At 43.6% G+C, this 24,199-nt stretch overlaps 1 protein-coding gene across 5 annotated transcripts in view; it reads right to left on the reverse strand.

Annotated features, from left to right (window-relative positions):
- Nucleotides 1–24,199, reverse strand: part of LOC119966456 (protein adenylyltransferase SelO-like) — a 101,928-nt gene that overhangs the window by 19,440 nt on the left and 58,289 nt on the right. For 3 of the 5 annotated variants that reach the window (XM_038798164.1, XM_038798162.1, XM_038798166.1), the window contains 5 exons: nucleotides 21,273–21,356; nucleotides 20,372–20,501; nucleotides 9,914–9,958; nucleotides 8,764–8,811; nucleotides 5,761–5,842 (listed from right to left, as the gene is read on the reverse strand). In XM_038798164.1, coding sequence (XP_038654092.1) covers nucleotides 5,761–5,842; nucleotides 8,764–8,811; nucleotides 9,914–9,958; nucleotides 20,372–20,501; nucleotides 21,273–21,356 — 389 coding nt within the window. The remainder of the gene's footprint in view (nucleotides 1–5,760; nucleotides 5,843–8,763; nucleotides 8,812–9,913; nucleotides 9,959–20,371; nucleotides 20,502–21,272; nucleotides 21,357–24,199) is intronic. The other 2 variants (XM_038798165.1, XM_038798163.1) reach the window with 1 other exon arrangement.

A 24,199-nucleotide genomic window follows, 5' to 3' on the forward strand; every position in this document is an offset into this window, starting at 1 on the left:
CCGGGGTGGTTGGCGCCACTCCAGTACGCCAGACCCCCCCGTCCCGCCGGGTAGGGGAGAATACTACCCATGATCTCCATCGGGACCAATAATTTTTTTAATGATGAAATTCCCAGTGACTGACAGAAAGAATCACATGACAACAACTCCTGTTTTAAGATTTGTACTGTAACAAACAAACTTAAATCAATGTAGACTAAGCATTACTTAATAAGCGATTAATACAACCATCTTTACACATTAACCAATTGACACAACCAGTATATTTTACAAAGTGTAGAGATGTAGCTTTATAGATGCAAAACAAAGCCCCCTCAATTCCCCACTGGGTCACTGTCTGTGTGGAGTCTGCACGTTCTCCCCATGTCTGTGTGGGTTTCCTCCGGATGCTCTGGTTTTATCCCACAATCCAAAGACGTGCAGGTTAGGTGGATTGGCCATGATAAATTGCACTTAGTGACCAAAAAGATTAGGAGGTGTTATTGGGTTATGGGGATAGGTTGGAAGTGAGGGCTTAAGTGAGTCGGTGCAGACTTGATGGGCCGAATGGCCTCCCTTCTGCACTGTATGTTCTATGTTCCTGCCATATTAGGAAAAGTCTTCCAGTGTCTTTTGAAAGTTGCACCATTCAGTCTTCTGGATCGCCTGCAAATGACTTTCAGCTGCAAAGCCCATTCCTGTGACTCCTAGGTTCTGCAACCTCTAAAAGTCCCACGTTATTGGTCTTCTTTCCAAACAGAAAAATAATCCTTACAAACATCTTGTTTTTACAGGTGTTTCTTCTATGCTTCTTCACCCAGCAGCATCCCTCTCTCTCTTGGTCCTTTTTAAATTCAGGATTACGTTTAACTTTAAATTATTCTATATTTTAATGCTTCAGTGTTCTTTTCCAGGTGACGCAGGTTGAACACTGCCCCTTTTTGTGCATGCAGTTCTTATATCTATTGAGTAAAATCCTCTAAACAGCCTTAAGAACTTTGTTAAGGTTCTGCCGACATGCATCGAAAAATGTTTGGCACAGCTTTTTGGTCAATTCATGAATTCTTGTCATTTCTCTTTGCTATATGCTCTTCCATACAGCGTGGGCTTGTTCACATTTTTTCTAGCAAAAGTGATTGCATCGCCATTCTGAGATTTTAATTTACATTTAAGAACATGTAGTCTTTCTTGCACCTCATTGTGTCACTACTGGTTGCAGATGGTCCATTCTTCAAAGCATGTATTTCCTTTGTTTCATCAGCACCTTTAGGTACTGTTGTTTTGTCACATGTTACTCATGTTCTGCCTTCATGTTTAATTCAGACAGCTTTAATTTGGCTGGAACTACCATCACGACTACTATCACGTGCATTAATGAACAGCTAGATGTCAAATTTGAAATTCTTCAGCCAGTTGGCAGCCTCCTCATCAGCCTGGTGTAGGGCAATGAGACTGTCATTGAAGTGCAAATTGGGGCACTTGCCAATTATATGCACTATGTTTTGCACTTCGCCACAGCAGCACAGGAGTGAGTCACGGTATCCCAATGGAAGAGGTAGTTGTGGCAGGGTCTTTCTCCTGTGCAAAGCCTGTTCAGTTTGAACCCTCATCGCATGGGAGGTTGAAGCCTGGGATTTCCAACATGGGATCTTCAATCAAGTTCTATATTTGGGCTCTGTGGTGGTTGCTGTGCCAGAAGTCCGCAGTAAAACTGCCTAGCTCGGGCATGTTGGTCCAGAGTAGCAACCTTGAGATGAGGTGTTTGCTGGGTGGGTGATGCCTTCTATCAATGGCAGATCCAGATTTTTGTGCACTCTTTCTAACAATCATGCTGTGATAGCTACAGAATGGATTTGTGGTGGTGCAATGTTGCAGAGCGGAGATAGCCAATTAGTGCATGTTGGGCGATTACTCCAGAGATATTCCTCATAGTCTCATTCAGCTGGACATCTACCAATTTGCAGTGCACAGAATTCTTCCAGACAGAAGCGCAGTACTCAGTTACTGAGTAGCAGAGAGCCAAAGTTCTGGTTTTGGCTCCTCAAGAGATTTCTGATGATTTGCTGATGAGATTATTGCAAGTCTTCAGCTTAGTTGAGACTTTCTGGAGGTATGGTTTGAAGGTCAGTGTGCAGTCCAAAACAACATCAAGATAAGTAGGTGTAGGGTGGCGTTTGGCGCAGCTGCCGTTTGGGTAGAAATCAAGTTCTTTATGACTTCTTGCATTATCAGGGTGGTAGGCACATGATACGGTTTTGGCAGCACTTGGTTTAAGGCACCAGTTTTGGCAGTAGTCTTCATTACTGCAGTCATCATCAAGAGTACTGTTAATGTTCTTCAAATCTCTTGCTTGGTAAGCACAGCAGATGTCATCTGCGTAGATGAACCTGGGGCTGCATGTGGCCAGCAGGTCATTTACGTAATTTATGTTGACCAGGTTGGAGCAAGTACTGATCGTTGGGCCCCATACAGACTCAAAATTGTCTGTCTTTAAGAAGAAAAACAATGGTACCAACAACCCAGGGTGGTAGGACCCTAGAAAGCTTGACCAGTAGGCCTTTGTGCCACAACCTGTCAACTGCCATTGATTCTTTGTTTCCAAATTGGTGTTCCAATTCCTTATAACATTGCGATCCTTAGTTTCTGATTTTTTTTGGACACATCTTTCATTGAAACATAAATTTTCACAGCAGGGTTACAGAAAGCCATGGATTCTTTTAAGACACAATGTGTCAAGCCAAACATCAGTTTCCACAGCTGCAAAGGATTTTACTGGAACCAGAGGAGATGGCAATTGTTTATCTCCAGCCAAGTCATTCCCTAATAAAGAATCTACACCATTACTGGACAGAACCCCTACACTTATAGGACCAGAAATTAAACCACGGCTACCATTTTCGTCCTCATCTGCGGCTGGGATTTTACAGTTCCAGTGAAAAGCTGGAAAGTCAAATTTTCCATTCTCACTCACAATGGGTCCCATCGAATCCTGCCCCACATTTTGAATGAACTCCATACAAAGGAATGGGTAAACAATTGCCATCAACACCTCATATCAATATGTTTAATTTAGTAAATTTTATGGAGGTTAAGTCCCATAACCTGCCAGCATCAGTAATTGAGTTGATCAGGTATCTCTAAGTTGTATCCTGCCTCACCAGACAAGAATGGGACATTCCATCTTTAAAAAGAAAACTTCCATAATTGTTTGTGCTCTGTCCCACAGTAATAGCGAATTATAGGAGAACATGTAGGTTTCTCATCAGCTTTTCCCACTGTGACAACATTTTCTGAAGGAGTATTATACATCGTCACAAATGGTATAGTTTTGCTATTTAATTTCCAAAAGTCTGCTTTTACATGTCCTTTTCTAATGGCAAAAATAACACGCCTTTCCATTGAATCAACCTTAACTTCTGGACTGTTTCTCTTCTAATTTGAGGGTGATCTGTTTCTTCCCCCGGACCATTCTCCTCATTTAAAGTCAATCTCTTACCTCTCCAATCTATGTATGAATTCACAATAGCCTGCTACTAACAAGCTTGTGAGACAACACACATCAGCTATTACTGCAACTTATCTTAGAAACGTTATGGTCTCCCAGCTAGGAACTTATTTCTAAAGGGTCACTATTTTTAAATGTTTCCATTAGCATCAGCTCTCTAAGGTTTCCACAATGTTGTTCATCTTTCAGAGATCTATACTACATATCAAATATTATCTAATTTTCTTTAACAAATTCCACTAAAGTCTAATTCTGTTTCTTCCTGAAATTTCTATCTGTGAGCCTCCAGCACTAATATGCATTGAGAGCAGCAACTTTCACTGTACTGTATTATACTTACCAGAAAGAAGTGAGTACACTTCCTAAACTTTCTATACAAACACATTCTGCAATACAATCACTGTTATTTTGGACATTGCAGCGGCGTAGCAAATTTTTCAAATGACACAAAATACATTTCAAGTCCCTCCTTACTGATTTTAGGCACTAAGTGAATCTTCCTCGCCAAATCAAAATCAGGAATTAAGCCCAAGTGATCTTCAAGTTTCCTGCTACCACTTATTAGCGTAATCTAAGCCTTTCTCTGTCAAGTTCAAATTTTCTTTCTAATTTTTCTCTTTCTAATTTGTCTTTCTCTCTTTCCCTTTAAAATTCTAATTCAAGATTCTGCATTTCTCTTTTCCCCTTTCTTTCTCAAATTCAGGTTTTCGCATTTCCCTTTCTTTTCCAAGCTTAAAATTTTGGCTTTCTCTTTTCAACTCAAGTTGTTTAATTTGTAATTGAAGTCCAGCTAACCTAATTTGAATGCTCTCAGAGGGAGGTCATCCTGATACAATGGGAAGTTGATAATAGCCACTGAGCTTCAATCTTCCCTTTTGTCCAGTATGAAACATGGAGACAGACAGTCTGGAAACTTGGTACTCTTTATGGCGAAAGAAAAAATTCTGGAAGAGTCCGATGACTCTTTGTCAAAGCCATCGGACTCAAAACGTTAGCTCTTTTCTCTCCCTACAGATGCTGCCAGACTTGCTGAGATTTTCCAGCATTTTCTCTTTGGTTTCAGATTCCAGCATCCGCAGTAATTTGCTTTTATAGTAGTTTTTAGGTGTTGGCCCACCCTTAAACAATGAGTTCTGAGCTCCACAAATGGTTGTGAGGTATGTTCATATTTAATTAGGTATTTACATGGGAATTGATACTACCTGTAGTCTAAATGTCAAAAGTCACATGATTTGCAGCTTGCTTGAGTCCAATTTTTAAGAGTACTGATTGAAAGTTCATAATATGACATGCCTTTACCGGGCATGACAGAACCAAAATACTTCAGGACCCATTTATACATTACAAAATGTATATGCTCTCAGTAGAGATGTAACCTTGTAGATTCAAGTTCAAACCGTTCCCGGCTTTCTTCAAGAACCTTCCATCTCCCTGACATGTCAGGGAGGGTCTTCAAGTTTCCTTTGAAAGTCATTTCACTCGGCTTTCTGAGTATCCGTCAACTGACATCTAGCCACTAGGTGCACTCTGGTGCATCCTTGGTTCTTAAATCTCCAAAGGTCCTATTCATTCTGTCTTCCTTTCAAACAGAAAATGACTCAAAAAGCATCCTGCTCTCACAGCATCTCTGCTTCTTCATCCAACAGCACCTCTATTGCTCCCAAGCTTTCTGTCCCTGAGGGTCTGTGTTCAAAAATACCAGATGCCCTACAAGGTATGAAAACTGGCACAAGATTTTCTATAGGTTTTGACCTGGACCTCATGAATGACTTAGGCATGGCTAAACGTTCAGCACTCCCATTTCTATTTCAGCAGCCAAAACTTTCCTCCCCAGCCTATTTCTGTTAAAAACGGCAGACACGGAGGATTTCATCAGGCAAAATGTGTTGTTAGACTTCTTACTGTGCTCACCCCAGTCCAACGCCGGCATCTCCACATAATGGCTACTGTTAAAAGTGGTTTGAGAGTGAGTTTTTGAGAATAAGGGTGCAGACTGCTGTTTTGAAAAGATGAGTAAGGGAAGTATTTACAGAATCAGCTAACATGAAAATGAAAAACAGAAGTTGGTGGACAGTAGTTTAATGCAAATAGGATCAATGTGCATGAGGAGGGTCTCATGGATAAAATGAGCCCAGAGGGGACCTAAGGGGAAATAGAAGAGAAATTAGAAAAGACTGGGTTCAGAGCTTAGATAAGGATTGAATGGCTTAGTTGGCAAGAGAAAGAAAAAACAGCAGAGCTGAACAGTCTAAAATTTAGTGACATAATATGCTTACCTTCAACAAGTATTTAATCAAATAGTCATCATTTTTATCACGTCCAAACAAGCCCAACTTAGCTTTAAACAATTCCATGAATCTAAAATTTGATCAAAAGGTAAATGGGTATAATGTGATTGCTAACTACATCCATGTACCATGTTTCAGGCAACATTTTTAAAGTTATTTTATTATAAGCATGGATTGAACAAAAGTAATCTGCTATAAAATGGTTTAAAAACAGAAATACAGTGGGCTGCACGGTGGCGCAGTGGTTCACACTGCTGCCTACGGCACTTTGGACCCGGGTTCGATCCTGGCCCTGGGTCACTGTCTGTGTGGAGTTTGCACATTCTCCCCATGTCTGCGTGTGTTTCACCATCATAACTCAAAGATGTGCAGGTTAGGTGGATTGGCCACGCTAAATTGTGCCTTAATTGGAAGAAAACAATTGGGTAGTCTAAATTTATTTTATATAACAGAAATACAGACGGATTTATTTTCAACCCAAGTTGTAACAAAGTCACAAGTATTTTCTATTTAGCCACTAAAAATGCAACATAGTTTGAGAAGGTCTGTGTCTTTACAGGTCCACTTATTTCAAACCTTAGAACCTGTTGCACTGCAGAGAAAACCCTTGAAACAATCAGAATATATTAGACTGTTGTGGGGAAATGTTCGGTGCTCATTGTTTGAAGGAAGGAACAGCCCTTACAGTATAGTCTTCTGGATTTCCTACTGCCAGACTGAGTGCAAAAACACATCTATTACATTATCTTTTTCTCTAATTGCTATCTTTATTCCCACTTGGACAACAAGAAAAGAAAAAATCAGTTCTCCATCCACTTTAACTACCAATGGCGCATAGGAAAGCTTGCTTTGCAGAGAGATCTTTGAGAAAGAGATTTCTTGATACTGCTTTAAAGAAAAGACTTCTGTCAGACCCTTGTAGAAACTCTGACTATGTTTTCAGAAGATTCTTCTCAGTTTGTTTTAGTTCCCCCTTTTTCTCAGGCAAATCTGCACTGTTTTAAAGGTTGTTAATCTCTTTTGAACTGCAGTGAGAGCAAGACTGCTTCACCTCTGGACACAGCTTCAACCAGCTCATAACTGAACTGCTTTCTACAAAAATGTCACATGCCTTAGCTCCATGCAGCAACAACATCATCTTTCCAAGCTGAAATCTAATTAACTCCACAATGAATCCCCTTAATCAAAACAAAATTCTATTAGCTCAAGATTTTTACGATGGTTTAATTGCACCTCTGGCTCCCTAAATATACTTGCCTTTCAAGCTTGGATTTATTTTAAAACATGATTGCAGCAGTTACACACACTAACTCAGGCCCATACTGCAACAAATACCTATAATAGAATACTTCTGAAATTCCAACATTCATCACACATTTTTCATGCAATGAGACCTGGGTGTCCTTGTACACCAGTCGCTGAATGTAAGCATGCAAGTGCAGCAGCAGTGAATAAGGCAAATGGTATGTTGGCCTTCTTAGCGAGAGGATTCAAGTACAGGAGAAGGGATGTCTTGCTGCAGTTATATAGGGCCTTGGTGATGCCACATCTGGAATATTGTGTGCAGTTTTAGTCTGCTTATCTGAGAAAGGATGTTATTTCTTTAGAGGGAGTGCAGCAAAAAGTCCAGATTGATTCCTGGGATGGTGGGACTGACATGTGAGGAAATGTTGAGTTGGTTCAGATTATATTCACTGGAGTTTGAAAAAATGAGAGGGTATCGCATAGAAACCTATAAAATTCTAACAGAACTAGACAGGGTTGTTGCAGGAAGGATGTTCCCGATGGCGGTGGTGGCCAGAACCAGTGCTCACAGTCTAAGAATAAGGGATAAACCATTTAGGACTGAGATTAGGAGAAATATCTTCATCCAGAGAATGATGGGCCTGTTGAATTCTCTACCACAAAAAGCAGCTGAAGCCAAAATATTGCATGTTTTCAAAAATGAGTTAAATATAGCTCTTGAGGCTAAAGAGATCAAAGGAATTGGGGGAAGGTAGGATGATCAGCTATGATCATAATGGCAGAGCAGGCTCGAAAGAACCAAATGGCCTACTCCGGCTCCTATTTTCTATGTGCCAAATCAATATCAGTGTTTCATAACACACCAACATGTGATCCAATTCCCTAAATGCCTGTATCCATCAACAAACCGATGGAGAATTCTGCTGCAGATCTCAATTTCAACTGTGCACATGTTCAAAGTGATGGTCCAGTATTTGATAACAAGAAGGTGGCTAAAAATAAGCTGTTAGGCAGTAGTTTGATTGAAGGGTCCTATTTTGGCAGAACTCTTTCAAACAATGGGTAAAAGACCAGGAAAACCTGCACTCTAATAACATTCCACCACTTTTTTTTGCTAGAGACCATCAATGTCCAACACAAACTACTGCCTAACAGCTCATTTTTAACCTCCTTCTTATTATGAAATATTGACGATCACTTTAATCATGTGCACAGTTGAAATTGAGATCTGTAGCGGAATTTTTTCGGCGGGATACTCTGGTGCGGCGGCAGCACACCCACACCCGCGGGTTTCCCGACGGCATGGGGTGGCCACAATGGGGAACCCCATTGGCTGGCTGTGGGAATGGAGAATCCCACGACCAACGGGGGCGCGTCGTGCCGGAAAACGCGGCTGGTGGACCGGAGAATTCTGCCCCTGATGTTTTGAGGAATTGTAGTACCAGATCGACAACTATCACTTCATAGTGTCTTGTATTATTCCTTAGAGTGTCCCTTGAGCAAGACATTGAAAGGGGTAGATTGGTGGCCAAATGGTAAAATCACTGGCCTAGTTATCCAGAGCCCCATCCAAATGATCTGGGCCCATGAATTCAAACCCTATCATGGCAGCTTGTGGAATTTAAATTTGATTAATAAATCTGGAGTATAAAGCTCCCAGTAATGGCGAACAATCATTGATTGTTGTAAAAACCGATCTGATTTACTGATCTCTTTCCTTTAGAGAATGAAATCTGCAGTCTTTACCCAGTCTGGCCGACATGTGACTCAAAACCCACAGCAATGTGGTTGATTCTAAAAGCACAAAGAAAAGTACAGCACAGGAACAGTCCTCCGGTCCTCCAACCCTGTGCTGATCATGATGCCCTAACTAAAAAACCTTCTGCCCATAGTCGGTCAGTATCCCTTTCTTTCCTCCCTATTCATGTACCCATCCAGATGCCTCTTAAATGTTGCAAATGTGCCTGCTTCCACCACATCCTCTGGCAGGCACCCAAAACTTACTGTGTGAAAAACTTACTCCGCATAGCTCCCTTAAACTTTCCCCCTTTCACCTTGAAGCCGTGCCCCTTTGTAATTGACACTTCCACCCTTGGAAAAAGCCTCTGACTGTCCACCCTGTTTATGCCTCTCATAATTTTGTAGACCTCTATCAGGTCTCCCCTCAGCCTCTGTCTTTCCAGTGAAAACAATCCTAGTTTATTCAATCTCTGCTCATAGCCAACACGCTCGAGAACAGACAATATCCTGGTGAACATTCTTTGCACTCTCTCCAAAGCATCCATGTCCTTCTGATAATGTGGTGACCTAGCAAATCGTTCAGTTCAAAAGAAATTAGGCAAATGCTAACCTTGTCAGCAGAACCCACATTCTATGAAAGAATAAGAACAAAAATGATTCAACACAGCTCAAGCTTTGATGCGTTGACTTTCCTGCTCTTTATGCCTTTGCATGACAACAAACAAGGCATTTAACTATTGTTTCAGTGTTAAAGCCAAAATTGGATTTCAAGATGTTCTCTGATACATCCATTCTTGCTGGAATTTATTTAACTGTTTTTTTAACTCTCCTTCGGTAACTGCAGTTTGGGTCACTGGCAAATGTTTAACCTCAGAATCAGAAATTTATGAGTTCAAGCCCTACTGCAGGATTTAAGCACATAATCCTGAAAAACATTTCAGTGCAGCACTGAGGAGGGGCATCTTGCAGAAGAGACATTAGACCAGGGATCATCTAGCAGCTTGTTAGTATTAAAAATGTAAGTTCTATTGATATTCAGGCCAACATTATTCTTCAACTAAAACAGATTAACTGGTTAACATATTCCTTCACAATTTGGGGAATTTGCTCATTATTTAGTAATAATCATCTTTTATAAATGAAAATTAACACTTACTTGATGTGATAAAGATCAGGATAGTCTTGTAATATTTGTTCAGCTCTAGAAATAAAATAAACTTTTGTCAAACATATTGCAAGTAGAAAATTATGTGTCTTATTTTAGGTTTTAGTTTGCAGTAGAACACTTTTGCCTTACTCCACTAATAGTTTATCATAATTTCACCATTAAATCATTGTGCCCTATTTTTCTGCACATGGTTTTAAAGACTTATTTTTAATTATGCTTCTTGTTCATGTTTTTGCCACAGATTATCATTCTATGTCATTTTGCACTTAAATGTTTTTAAAAATAAATTCAGAGTACCCAATTAATGTTTTCCAATTAAGGGGCAATTTAGCGTGGCCAATCCACCTACCTGCCCATCTTTGGGTTGTAGGGGCAAAATCCACACAAACACGGGGAGAATGTGCAAACTCCGCACGGATAGTGACCCAGAGCCGGGATCGAACCTGGGACCTCGGCGCCGTGAGGCAGCAATTCTAACCACATCGTCACCGTGCTGTCCTCTTTGGCACTTAAACATGATGGAATAAAGGAAAATAAAAATCTAAACTGTGCTACTTCCAAGTCTTCTGGTGTCTATTGACTAAATTATGAGATCAAGTTACCCAGTCATGCTCTCTGATAAAGGAGTTATAGATCATGATTACGCAACATTTTACTGAGACAAATAATTTTGTTTTTAATGTTCCTCAGAAAGGGTGAACACATGTGCATTGAACTGATTTGCACATTTAAAGGATATGTAGCTTTACAATAGATGAAGATATTTTGTCTTAACAAGATATATTAAATAACAAAAACCTTGGGCGGGAACTAAAACAATTAGAATCAGAGAAGGGCTTCAAAGCAAATTCTTAGAACTATAAGCTAACAGGTCCCCAGGTTGTAGAGACATTGCTGGAATCTATTTTTAGGAAGGTTATAGCGGGGCATTTTGAAAATCTCAACACAATCAGGCAGAGACAACATGGTTTTGTGAAAGGGAAATCATGTTTAACTAATTTATTAGAGTTCTTTGAGGAAGTAACAAGAAACATGGATAAAGGTGAATGTGCTGTGGTTAGATTTCCAGAAGACATTTGACAAGATGCCACATCAAAGGTGTCAGGACAACGGCTTACCTACAGACATATTGAACCAAGGAAAAAGGAACATACAAGCAAAAACTGAGAGTATAAAATAACCACTTGCTGAAATTCCTATTTTAGATAGACTCATGTCAAAGGAGATGATGCAATGCAAAAACTGAACTGTGATTGTGGACATAATGGAGGCTGATTATGATCTCAGCAAAAACCCTTTCCAGTGAGCTATATCCCAGACTGTGAACATAGTGTGAGTTGAAAGAAAGCAGTATCTGGGTGAAAGAGATGTTTGTTTCTTCCCTTCCAGGAATACACAAGAAAAGTAGTTACAAGCCAACTGGAATCCTAGGCTCTGTGTGATGGTCTGGTGTGCTAGTTCTACTGTGCTAGTGTGTGTTGTGAGGGTCACACCTGAAGAACACACTCTTGCAGATAAAAGGTCTCTTTCTCTGACTAGTGGAAGTCACAAGTCAGCAATGCCCACAGTTGAAAAGAAAACAGGACAACTCCTTTCAGCCAATCGGCAGAACCAAGAATCTACAAACCAACTGTCAACTGTCAAGTCAGCGCTACTGGAATCATCCAGCTAACGGACTCTATGTTTCACCATCTACTATTCATGGACAAGCCAAAGACTGATTCGTATATCTTTTAGTTTTCACTTCCCATTGTTAATCTGTATGAATGTGTGTTGCATTATTATTATTTTCTTTTGCAGGTTTTAGTAACTAATAAACTCACTCTTACACTTTAACTCAAGAAAGCCTGGTTACATTGGCTCCTTTTAACACATAAATACATTTGGATTAGGAAAGATATCCACATAGGAAGGAATCCTTTTTAAAATGAGTGGGCAAAAAATTGGCAGATGGAGCATAATGTGGAAAAATGTCCACTTTGGCAGGAAGAATAGAAAGCAGCATATCACTTAAATTAAGATACTGCAGAACTCTGAGTACAGAGGGATCTGGCTGTCCTGGTACACAAATCACAAAATGTGACTAGACAGGTATACCAAGTGATTAGGAAGGTAAATGGAATGTCATCATTTATTGCAAGGGGAATGGAATATAAAAGTAGGGCTGATTTGCTACAGTTGACTGGGTGTGGTGAGACTACATCTGGAGCACTGTGGACAGCGTTGGTATCCTTAACTTCGAAAAGATTATAATTGCGTGAGTCTTTTGAACTCTTTTCCCTGGAGAGGGGTGGAGGCGGGATCACTGAATACTTTTACAGGGTGACAGATTCTTGAATAACAGGATAATCAAGGATTATCACTGGTAAGTAGAATTTGATCCACAGAATCATAGCAGGGCAGCACGGTAGCATTGTGGATAGCATAATTGCTTCACAGCTCCAGGGTCCCAGGTTCGATTCCGGCTTGGGTCACTGTCTGTGCGGAGTCTGCACATCCTCCCCGTGTGTGCGTGGGTTTCCTCCGGGTGCTCCGGTTTCCTCCCACAGTCCAAAGATGTGCAGGTTAAGTAGATTGGCCATGATAAATTGGCCTTAGTGTCCAAAATTGCCCTTAGTGTTGGGTGGGGTTACTGGGTTATGGGGATAGGGTGGAGGTGTTGACCTTGGGTAGGGTGCTCTTTCTGCACTGTAAATGGCCTCCTTCTGCACTGTAAATTCTATGATATCGGCCTACTCTGGCTCCTAATTTGCATGTACCTCTGTCATTTGTTAAACCGAGCCACCTGAAGCAAGATATAAGTCTGTGGAGAAATCTGCTGCAAAATATAGGGCTTCCCAGCAGCATTTACACCTCGCGAGTTATACCCAAGTCCCACGAGGCGTCGAAATCAAAATCCCGCCCAAAAAGTGCATGACCAAATGGCGCACATCTACATAGCTTTTAAACCTACTTAGGCGAGCTCACTCTGGATCTACCAGCCTCCTGGAACCTACCAGCCTCCCCAGGGAGGCTACAGCCAGACACCGTTCATTCGTGGTCCAAAACAACGTGGACCAGTCGAAAAATGCCACCCAGGGAGTCTCCCAGGCCATCGGAGGCCCCTCGATGGCCAGGGATAGTGCAGGGTGGCTTCCTGGCCCTCTCCCTGGAACGTGAGCATCATGGCACTGTCTAGTTGGCAGGAGCACTGCCAGAGTGGCAGTGCAAGGGTGCCCAGGTGCCACAGTGGCACTGCTAATGGTCAGGGCCCGAGAGGGCCATTCCCATGAAAGGGGGGTGGAGGGAGAATTTAGCCGGAGAGAATGGAAGAGGAGCTGTAACCAAGGTCCTCAAACTAAAGCCTCTGCAGGCACCTCCCTCCAACCGCTCCCACACAGACTTCGTCCCCCTATACTACCCCTGCAACCTCTCAATATCCGCCGCCCAATAATAAAATAAGAGATTGGGCAAAGCCAGAATCCCCGACTGCCTAACCCTCCACAAAAACACCCTGCAAATCTGTGGGGTCTAACCTGCCCAAATAAAAGATCACATTTTACTAGCTTTCACAAAGAAGGGGCCGCAGAGTGGCATAGTTGTTAGCATTGCTGCCTAACGGCGCCGATGACCCGGGTTTGATCCCGGCCCTGGGACACTGTCTGTGTGGAGTTTGCATATTTTCCCTGTGTCTTCGTGAGTTTCACCCCCACAGCCAAAAAATGTGCAGGTTAGGTGGACTGGCCACGCTAAATTGCCCCTTAATTGGAAAAAAATAATTATGTACTCAATTTTCAAAAATAAAGACTTTCACAAGGATGAAATTTGGAAACTCTGAAACAGAAATAGAAACTTTGGGAGGATATTCATTTTTATCGACTGAACCCTACCCGCCAAGTTTAACAGGAGGTTTTCCCACCTTCCCAGGTCAGGCTTCACCGCCTTGACCAGATCTCCAAAATTCAGTTTATGGAGCGAGGCCCAGCCGTGGGCCACCCGGATTCCCAGATAACAGAAGCTTGTCCTAGCTAGGCAAAAGGCCAACCTCCCCAGATCAGCTCCTCACCCTGGGAGATTCAACAGAAAGCATTTGCCCAAGTTCAATTTGTACCCCGAGAAGGAGTCAACCTTCCGAGCAGCTTCACTATCTCTTCTGCACTGGCGAGAGGATCTGTCACATACAACAACAAATCTTCTGCATACGATGATACCCTAAACTCTGTTTCCCCCCCATCCCCCTCTACCTCAAAGATGACCTCAACGCTATCATTAGAGGCTCTATTGCTAAGGCAAACAATAGCGGGGACAGTGGACTCCCCTATCTCATACTTCTCATTAGGTGGAAATACCTTGAACTCAAAAGCATTTGTACGAATGCTCGCAGTGCGAGCCCTATAGTATAGCTGGATCCAAGCTATAGTCTAGGCCCAAAGCCAAACTTCGTGCGGATTTCAAACAAAAAACCCCACTCCATCTATCAAACGCCTTTTCCGCAACTAATGCAATAATTATCTCTGACTCAGGAACTGGAGACGGGGATAAAACAACATTAAGCAGTCTCCGAATGTTGGCCAACAACTGCCTAACCTTAACAAACCCCGTCTGCTGCTCTTATGTAGACCTGGGAGACAGGAGTCTAGGCGTAGGGCCAGGACCTCTTGCAAAAACTTTGCATCTGCATTCAGTAACAAAATAAGACGATACAACTCACATTCCTGCCGGATCCTTATCTTTCTTTAAGATCAAGGAGATTGGCGCCTGCGCCAATGTGGCCAGCAACATCCCCCGAGACATCGAATCCTGAAACATTTCTAACAGCAATGGGGGCCCTGTCCCACAAGCCTCTTATAAAATTCAATCGGGAATCTGTCCAGCCCTTGCGCCTTACCCAACTGCATCAGACCCATGCATTTCATTGCCTCCTCCAACATCAGCGGAGACTCTCTTCTATCATGCTCCACCACCAGGATAGACAAACCATCCAAGAACTCCAACATTGATCTCCCGCCTTTCGGGGGCTCAGACTTATTAAAGTTACGGTAAAAAAAACCTCGAAAGCCTCATTAGCCTTGGCTGGGGCAGAAACCAACCTACCACCAGAGTCCTTCACCTGCACTGTTTCCCAAGAAGCCATCTGTCTCCTCAGCTGGTGTGCTAACAGGCGACTGGCCCTCTCCCATTCTCATAAAAAGCCCCCTCGAACGTCGTAGCTGGCACACTGCCCTGTCCATCAAAGCAGCCCAAAGTCTAACTGTAATTGCTTTCTACTTTCCAGTGGTTCCGCTGTCTGACTAACCGAATATGGCGATCCACCTCCAGGATGGCATTCACTAACCCGTCTCTCCACCCTTTCACTCCTCTCCTTATGGGTCTTGCGAGAAATGATCTCCCCTCTAATTACCGCCTTCAAAGCCTCCCACAATGCGGAAAGTGAAATCTCCTCACTTCTGTTAAACCCCAGATACTCCTCAATAGCGGAGGAAACCCTCTCACAGAATCCCTTATCCGCCAACAGTGACATCTTCAACCTCCATCGATCCTAGAATATACCTGATGGAAAAATCCTTCTCATCTGAGTGTAAAACTCTCCACGGGTCTGCTCCTCCTATCTGCTCCACACTGGTGTGAATCCAAATCGGGAATCAATAACAGCAACGTTTTGATAAAAGCTGTGTCATCCCAATTTGGGGTATATACATTGATCAGCTCCACTGGGGCACCCGCCAACAATCTGCTCACCATAACATATCCCCCATTCGGATCCGTCAATATCTTAGCTGCCGAAAAAGCTACCTTCTTCTGAATCAAGATCCCTGCCTCCTGGGCCGTACTGTCAAAACCCGTAATGAAACACTTGCACCACTCAACCCTTCCGGAACTTCAACTGATCTTCAACCCACAAGCGGGTCTCCTGCAACAGCACCACATCAGCCCTCTAACTCCCTGAGGTGACCAAACACCCTAGGTCTCTTTACCAACACCCTCATGTTCCATGTGACCAGCTGGATGGGGGAATCACCTGCCTTCTCCCGTATCAGGGTCAGATATTCCCACCCTGTGAGGTAGTCAGCAACGATTCAAGGAGAGCCGATACAAGGCCCACCCAAGATGGTGCCAAATCCCCCAACTCAACCAAACAAAAAACAGTCCCCAGGCACTATCAGAAAACCATTACTCCCCCCATCTCCCCAGCCCCCCACCAACACCATCCCCAACCAGCATTGACCAGGCTGCAAAAGTCTCCCCCCATACCTCTCCCAAACCCCACCCAACATAAAAATATTTAAAAGCCCCCATGTATGAGCTGCACTGATGCAAAATAAACAATGAATTGTTTAAACTAATCTATTTTTTGGTGTGGTTAACCATACTATAAAATGCAAAATCGTCATAGTCCCAGCTGACCATTGGCTGCTTTCCCCTTTGAGGGGGAAAGCTGACTGCTGGTAATTTAACCTGAAGATGTCCACACCTCAGGCAAGGGACAGGGTTGAGAAGGCGGAACCATCATGAATAACCTCAACCAGTGTGGGAATTGAACCTGAGCAGTTGGCCTCGCTCTGCACGACGAACCAGCTGTCCAGCCAACTGAGTTAAACCGGCTGCAAACCATATTGGAGACGAAGGCACAATTCCCTCTCCCTGGCCAGAGAACTGGAGTTGGGTTCACCAGAGATAGGTCAGTAGAAAGCTACATGAGATGGAAATTTTAGGCTTTCTACTGGCATATCTGAACAATTTCCGAACACTAGCAAACGTTACTTTCCCATCTTAATGAGCACAAAGGTCACATCCAAATAATTAAAAATAAAAACAGAAGCCATCAAAAGTTATTGTCAACCAACATACTGGAAAACTGGTATAAAATCCACTATGTTAAAAAATGTATAACTTGTGGAATAAATGCCTTGTTCTAACACTGGAAACATTTGTTTATCAGAACATTTCTGAATTATAAGGTTGCTTCTGAAAAAATGCACACTCAGACAGAATCCACATATAAAGCAAACTGAAAGGTAGAACTACAAATGGAATAAGTGGGCTCATCCAATGACTCACTTCTTAAGAGTGAGCAAATGGCTGAATCATACTGTTCTTTATTTTTTTTTTCCTTATTAAAATTTAGAGTGTCCAATTCATTTTTTCCAATTAAGGGGCAATTTAGCATGGCCAATCCACCTACTCTGCACATCTTTGGGATGTGGGGGCGAAACCCACGCAAACATGGGGAGAATGTGCAAACTCCACACGGACAGTGATTCAGAGCCGGGATTGAACCTGGGACCTTGGCGCTGAGAGGCAGCAGTGCTAACCACTGAGTCACCGTGCTGCCTTCATGCTGTTCTTTATGGTTGAGACTACAATAGACAGTATATTTTATTAATTTAAAACAGTGTTTCTCAAAGTTTGTTTTTACCAGGACCCACTTTTACCAACCTGCTGACCCTCAGGACCCAATTTGTGTTTACCTTTAATGTGACTGGTGAGCCTACTTGGTCCTCACAATCTTGCTCCAACAGGTTCACTGAAGATGAGGGCAATGTGCATACCAGGTGCAGATTTCAGCCGGTTCCTTTGTGCTGTCTTCTTTGTGAGGACCGAAACTCCAACCTCACACATGTACGTCATTGTTAAGGGCAATAGCAACAAAATGTTTGTTTTACTAAGCACTGGATACTCCTCGGAGACGCTACTGCAGAATGCTGACAGCCTCATGGACTTGTGCCGTCCCTTTAATGTGGTGTCACAGGTGAGGTGCAGAAGTTCAGTCTCTTCATTTGGAGTCAGCTGTAAGCTAATAATTGATTCTGGGGTCTTAAACTCAAATTACATTTTTGCCCCGGTCTTCTCTTCCAAAATCTGAAACTTCTCCTCTCATAAGTAAAAACTGTTGATAGTGCAGCCAGATGGGACTAAATAAGGCTTGCCAGTCAATTGATAGTTCCCTCACTAATATTGTTTTCTTCGATGTGTGCAGTAATATGGGGAACAAGTAGTAGTTTTGTGCCGAAAGCAGTCATTATCCTTCCCTTGCAATTTGAAGTTCAGTTTGTTTAGAATTGAAAAGATGTCGGCAAGGTAAGTCATAGTTAGCATCCAACTCTACTTTGCCAGGAATTCCCTGCATATAACACATGGGGCGAGATTCTCCGCAAATGCGGAGAGTCATAAAGGCTGCCGTGAAACTGGCCGTGTTTCACGGCAGCCTTCACGCCCGTTCCCGGGACCCGATTCTCCCCCCCCCATCGGGGCTAGGAGCGGGACCCCGGGAATCACGGCGTCGCGGCCTTAACGACTGTCGTTAAGGCTGCGCGCCAAGATGTCGCGCGGCTGGCGTCTGTATGACGTCAACCGCGCATGCGCAGGTTGGAGCCGGCTCCAACCCGCGCATGCACTGGTGACGTCATCACGCCATTGACGGAACCCGCGCATGCGCGGTTCCGCATTTCTCCACCGCCGCCCGACAATATGTGGCGGCTTGATCTTGTCGGGCGGCGGAGGGGAAAGAGTGCATCCCTTTTGGACGCAGGCCTGACGATCGGTGGGCACCGATCGCGGGCCTGTCCCCTCCCGAGCACAACAGTTGTGCTCCCGCCCCAAACGGGCCTCTGGATGCCCCAAACGGGCATCCAGCGCCCGTTTTTACAACGGCAGCAAGCAGGTGTGTTTGCTGCTGTGAAAAAACGGGCGTAATGGCCCGGCCGCTCGGCCGCGGCGATTCGTGACGTGGGTCGGGCGAGGGGGGGGGAGAATAGCGGGAGGGCGCAAAAATGTCGGGAGGCCCTCCCGCTATTCTCCCAACCGGCGTGGGGGGTGGTGAATCGCGCCCATGGGCTTTGTATCCTGATTTGCACTGGCTCAATTAACAAAGCCATACCTCATGAAATCATGTTTATACTGCTTTGTTCCCGATTTCAGTTTCTTCTTTTCGGGTTGTTCACTAGAAGCCTTGGAGACTGTATACAGCTCACACCAGCACTGCTTTGTCCTGCTGTTGACTCTCCTGCAGCTCTCTCCAGCAGATTCAACTGTGAGATCCTGGCCTGCTTGTGTCTCAGGCCCTCTCTTCCATATTATAAAATGACCCATCTTCAGCCCTTAACAGTCCTGTTGCTTGCTTGCTGGCAGCTACAAAATGGAGGAATCTCTCCTTCGTGATTTTGTGCCTAAAGCACAGACGTCAGCGTATGTGCCGTGCATGACCTGCTCTCTGTTGTTGCATCTAGCAAAAAGACTCCAGCATCCGCATTTAAAGGACGGTTGCGGCCGGCATTCTCAACTTAAAAGCTGGTCGCAGTCGGCATTCTTAAAAGTTGGTTGTGGGCGTTTGCCCCTCATTTGGGAACACCGCGACTGATCGCTCCGCGACCCCACGACACCCGCCCATGACCCACCCATGGTCGCAATGCCTAGTTTGAAAAACCCTAATTTAAAACATTACGGGAAAGAGGAACTGTAAATTTAATAACACAGTATTTAGCAGATTATCATCACAAATTTTGGTATAGAGTAGCAAATGGTTTTTAAAAAGTTGCTGCGTAAAAATCTTCTTTTGGTTACGTGTGATAAAGGATATGATCATGGGGCATATTGTTTATTTAATAAGAGTGGGTGGCATGTTGGCATAGTGGTTAGCACAGCTGCCTCACAGCTCCAGGAATCCGGGTTCAATTCCAGCCTCAGGTGACTGCCAGTTGGAGTTTGCACTTTCTCCCAGTGTCTGCGCAGGTTTCCTCCGGGTGCTCTGGTTTCCTCCCACAGTACAAGGATGTGCAGGTTAGGTGAATAGGCCATGCTAAATTGCCCCTTAGGTTAGGTCAGGTTACTGGGTATACGGGGATAGGGTGGGGGCATGGGCTTAAGGAGGGTGTTCTTTCCAAGGGCTGGTGCTGACTCAATGGGCCGAATGGCCTCCTTCTGCACTGTAAATTCCATGAGTTCAATTAAGAAATCAGTTCATTCAAAATTATCCCAAAATATGCAAGCATATCAAACAATCATGGCATGGAAGAGAAATAGTTTCCAGAAAATTGGTGGAAGATGTATTCCAGATGTGTGCGAAGAGTTAAACTGAAAGAGATATACCTATTCAATCTGATATCAAAATCCAGACTAAACATGAAGAAAAACTGCTCCAAATAACTTGAATAATTTTTTCAGTAAAATGTTTTCACTGATATTTGCATGGAATGTTGGCCTCTGGCACATCCTCAATTTCATTCAGTCCACCATTTTTAACCCAGGACAACAATGCATTAAATTTATAATTACCCTTACCATTACATGTTTCAGCATAAACAGGATTAAGATTGCTCCTAATTATAATTCCCAGTTCACATTAGAGGAAATACTTTGTGTAAACATTTCTTGGAGCCTAATTTTCAAACAGGAAAATAATGCTCAACTCCTGGTCATTTTATCATGTTGGGAAGTCAGCCAGCATAGATGACTATAAGTACTACTCACGACAGCTGTTGGTTAGAGTCCAGTAAAGGAGTCAGAGCCTTCCTCAGTTTGTCGAGATTATATCTCCCAACATTCGCTTGGTTCCCTATTTTGTACCGACCTTCATCGTCAGATGTATTTGGCACAAAATCTGGTTCAGGAAACATTAGAATTTGTTTATATACCTATTAATAGGAACATTATAAAATAGTAAAAAAAACACATAATCCCCTTCTTTTAACCATAATTAAGTTGAAAAAAATAAATGTCTCCTTAGCTTTATTCTCTAGCAACGGGGAGTTCATTCTATATATATATAATCCCCATGACCCAAATGTAATTTGGAGCATTTTATCTTCAAATAAATTTTGTTCAATTTCTCTTTCTCATTTCCTTTCCTCAAGGTAATGACTCATACAGGATAACAAGTCTGTATAGGCAATGATTCATAGTTAAGAACAATTCTACATTCAGTAACATCCCTCTAGTACATACCTCAGTGACTATTTTCATGCTTGAGTCAGACAGTATCAGCTAGTTGAATTAATAAACTGAGAGCTGTGATTATGCACGGAGACAAACACCACAGCTGAAGCCAATTCTATCCACAACCAATATACTAACATTCACTGATGATCACTGGATAGCAATCAGAATTGAAAGTCACAATTACATTTTTCCTTCCTAGCCAAGGACAGGAAGCCTTCATTTCTGTCTCTGCCAAAATGAATATCAATCTTAAATAGTGTGAAATATGCAACAGTATAATCTGCAAAAGAACTCAACCTCAATTTCCCTTTGTACAAGCTGTGTTACACCCTGACGATGTCGCGGAACCTCAGAAAAATTACACTATGTTATTGAAATTACAGTTTAATAGATGTTTTGCATCTAGGAGAAAGAGGAGAAAAAAGATACTTACTAGGATCATAGAAATCCATAAAGCCAAAAGGACCATAATCTAATGTGACAGAGAGTACACTGAAGTTGTCTGTGTTGCACACACCTGTAATACAGAAAAACAGATAATTGCTGATCAATAGAGATAAAGGGAGAGAAAGGGGAAAAAGAACAGGTTGTAAGACACATACTAGAGGGAAGACATCTTTTAAAATCATCACACAACTCATGCTTATAGAACCTACCATTAGGAAAAGTTGCCAATGCTAATCAGCATCAGATGGACATGAAAGGAGGAAATCAGAGAGCGAGTGTTGATTATGAACTCTTATAACACCAGGTTAAAGTCCAACATGTTCGTTTCAAACACTAGCTTTCGGAGCACTGCTCCTTCCTCAGGCGAATGTAAAATCCTGGCCCGAGTGTCTCTGAATGAGAAATCCACCCTGGAAGCCCACAAGCAACCCCAACTGAGTTTGTCTTTTGGTCTTCCTGCATGGTGAGACCCTACCTGCTGCTGAGTGAATTGGCAGTGCTATTCCCACCTGGGTCTTCCACCCAGAACTTAATCAGGACAGAGATATGGCTGACAGTGGGAGCGCCACCGACCACTCACCTGCCCGATCAAATACCTGCCTGCCACCAAACTGCCCATGTGGAGGACATTAGGGACTGGTTTAGCACAGTTGGCTAAATAGCTGGCTTATAAAGCAGACCAAGGACAGCAGTGTGGGCTCAATTCCCGTACCAGCCTCCCCGAATAGACGTCGGAATGTGGCGACTAGGGGTTTTTCACAGTAACTTCATTGAAGCCTACTTGTGACAATAAGCGATTTTAATTTCATTTCATTAAATTTTGGGCAACGCATTTTTGCCCAGTTGTGATATAGTGGCTGTTACATAAAATATGTTCATAGTAAATGGTTTAAAAATTGAGTTTTAAAAAAGTCGCAAAAATCATTAGCCACAACAACAAAAAATTATCTTTATTCATTGCCTTTCATATAATAAAATGTTCCAAGTTACTTCACGGGAGAATTATATGGGGGGTTTTCCGCCGCCCGCTGCTGGTAGAGGAGTTCCCAATGCGGTGGAGAATTCTATGTGGGGGGGGGAAACATGATCAGCGCCCGGTGATCCAGCCCCCTGCTGGCGGCAGCATCGAGGTTCACGTCCCGCGCCAGTGGGAGAATAAAATGAATCAAAATTATCTATTTGCATCCTGCATGTTAGCACAGTGTGTGCGGAGTCTGTACATTCTCCCTGTGTCTGTGTGGTTTTCCTCCGGGTGCTCCGGTTTCCTTCCACAAGTCCCGAGAGACATGCTGTTAGGTGAATTGGACATTCTAAATTCTCCCTCCGTGTTGCCGAACAGGCAGCGGAGTGTGGCGATGAGGGGCTTTCCATGGTAACTTCATTGCAGTGTTAATGTAAACCTACTTGTGACAATAAAGATTATTATTATTATTATTATTATTAACGGGTTGGTCACTGGATTCTGCCTCCATGATGCTCCGGCCGTCTGGGCCTGGATTCATGCAGGTGTGGATTGGTACAATTATCTGCCAGTGTGACCCTGACGTAGTGGGCTAAGTATTTAAGATAGGTGCCTCCAAAGTCCATCAGAGTGTCCGCTCTCCCCCCGCAATGTAACACCTTCCCACTCCACTCCCCATCCTGCCAACAGAGACCCTCACCAGTGACCCCAACAGACCCATCAGAGACATCCGCCAGATCCCACATCAGAGACCACAAATCAAAATCGCTCATCAGATACCACACCAAGTTCCCCATTAGAGAACCACATAAGTCCCCCATCAGAGATCCACACCAGACCCCTATCAGAGACCCCCAACCCAAGACCCCCACCAGACCCTCCAAATCAGAGGCCCCCCAGATCAGAGAATCCACCATATAAGAGACCCCCATATCCGAGACTCTCTCTCTCCATATTAGAGACCTCTCATATCAGAGATCCCCTCATAACAGAGAAACCCCATAACAGAGAATCCCTTATATCAGAGAACCACCCATTACAGACCCCCCCCATATCAGAGAACCTTCCAAGACAGAGAACCCCCCCAAATCAGAGACCCCCCCCAGATGAGAGACCCCCAAAGCAGAGAACCCTTCAATTTAGAGACTCTCATAAAGACCCCCTTAAAGACAACACTCCATAACAGAGAACTCCCTCTTATCAGAGACCCCTGCCATAGCATAGATCCCCACCATAACTGAGATCCCCGCCACAACAGAGACTCCCCCATATCAGAGAAACCCCCATAACAGAGACTCCCGCAAAACAGAGGCCCCTCATATCAGAGACCTCCCACATTAACGGAATCCCCCCCCCCACCCATAACAGAGCCCCCGCCTCGCCCCCATCAGCCACCCCTGCCTGGAAGCTAAAGGGAGGATTTCTGTTATGGAGGGGTTCTCTGATCTTGTTGGGGGGGGGGGGGGGTGGCTCTGATCTGGAGGATTGGTGGGGATGTCTGATTGAGGGGTCTGGTGGGTGTCTCTGATAGGGTACTGTTGGGGGGGAACTCTGAAGGGTGATTCTGGTGGGGGTCTTTGATGGGGGATTCTGAGGGGGCTCCTCTGATCATTTTGAGCGAGTGGCCCAATGGCGTAATTCGCGATGGAATCCTTTGCGATCCTTGCCATGCATAAAGTTGCATGGCAAAGAGAGAGTGAATCGCTTGTCGGCACCACTCCGAGCGCCAATGTGAACCACAAGTGAATCAGCTCCGGCGGGAGAACAAGTATCCCAAACAGAGAATCCAGCCCATGATGTTGAGCCTCATAAGGAGACATTATTAGAAAATCAAAAGCTCATTAGTCAAAGATGTCAGGTTTTAAGGAGTTTCAAAGGGAGATAGAGAGGAGGAGAGGTATTGGATCAATATTCCAGAACTTAGAATTTAGACGGGTTAAATGCAGACGGGT

This window comes from Scyliorhinus canicula, chromosome 5 (genome assembly GCF_902713615.1).
Source record: "Scyliorhinus canicula chromosome 5, sScyCan1.1, whole genome shotgun sequence".
NCBI lineage: Eukaryota > Metazoa > Chordata > Chondrichthyes > Carcharhiniformes > Scyliorhinidae > Scyliorhinus > Scyliorhinus canicula.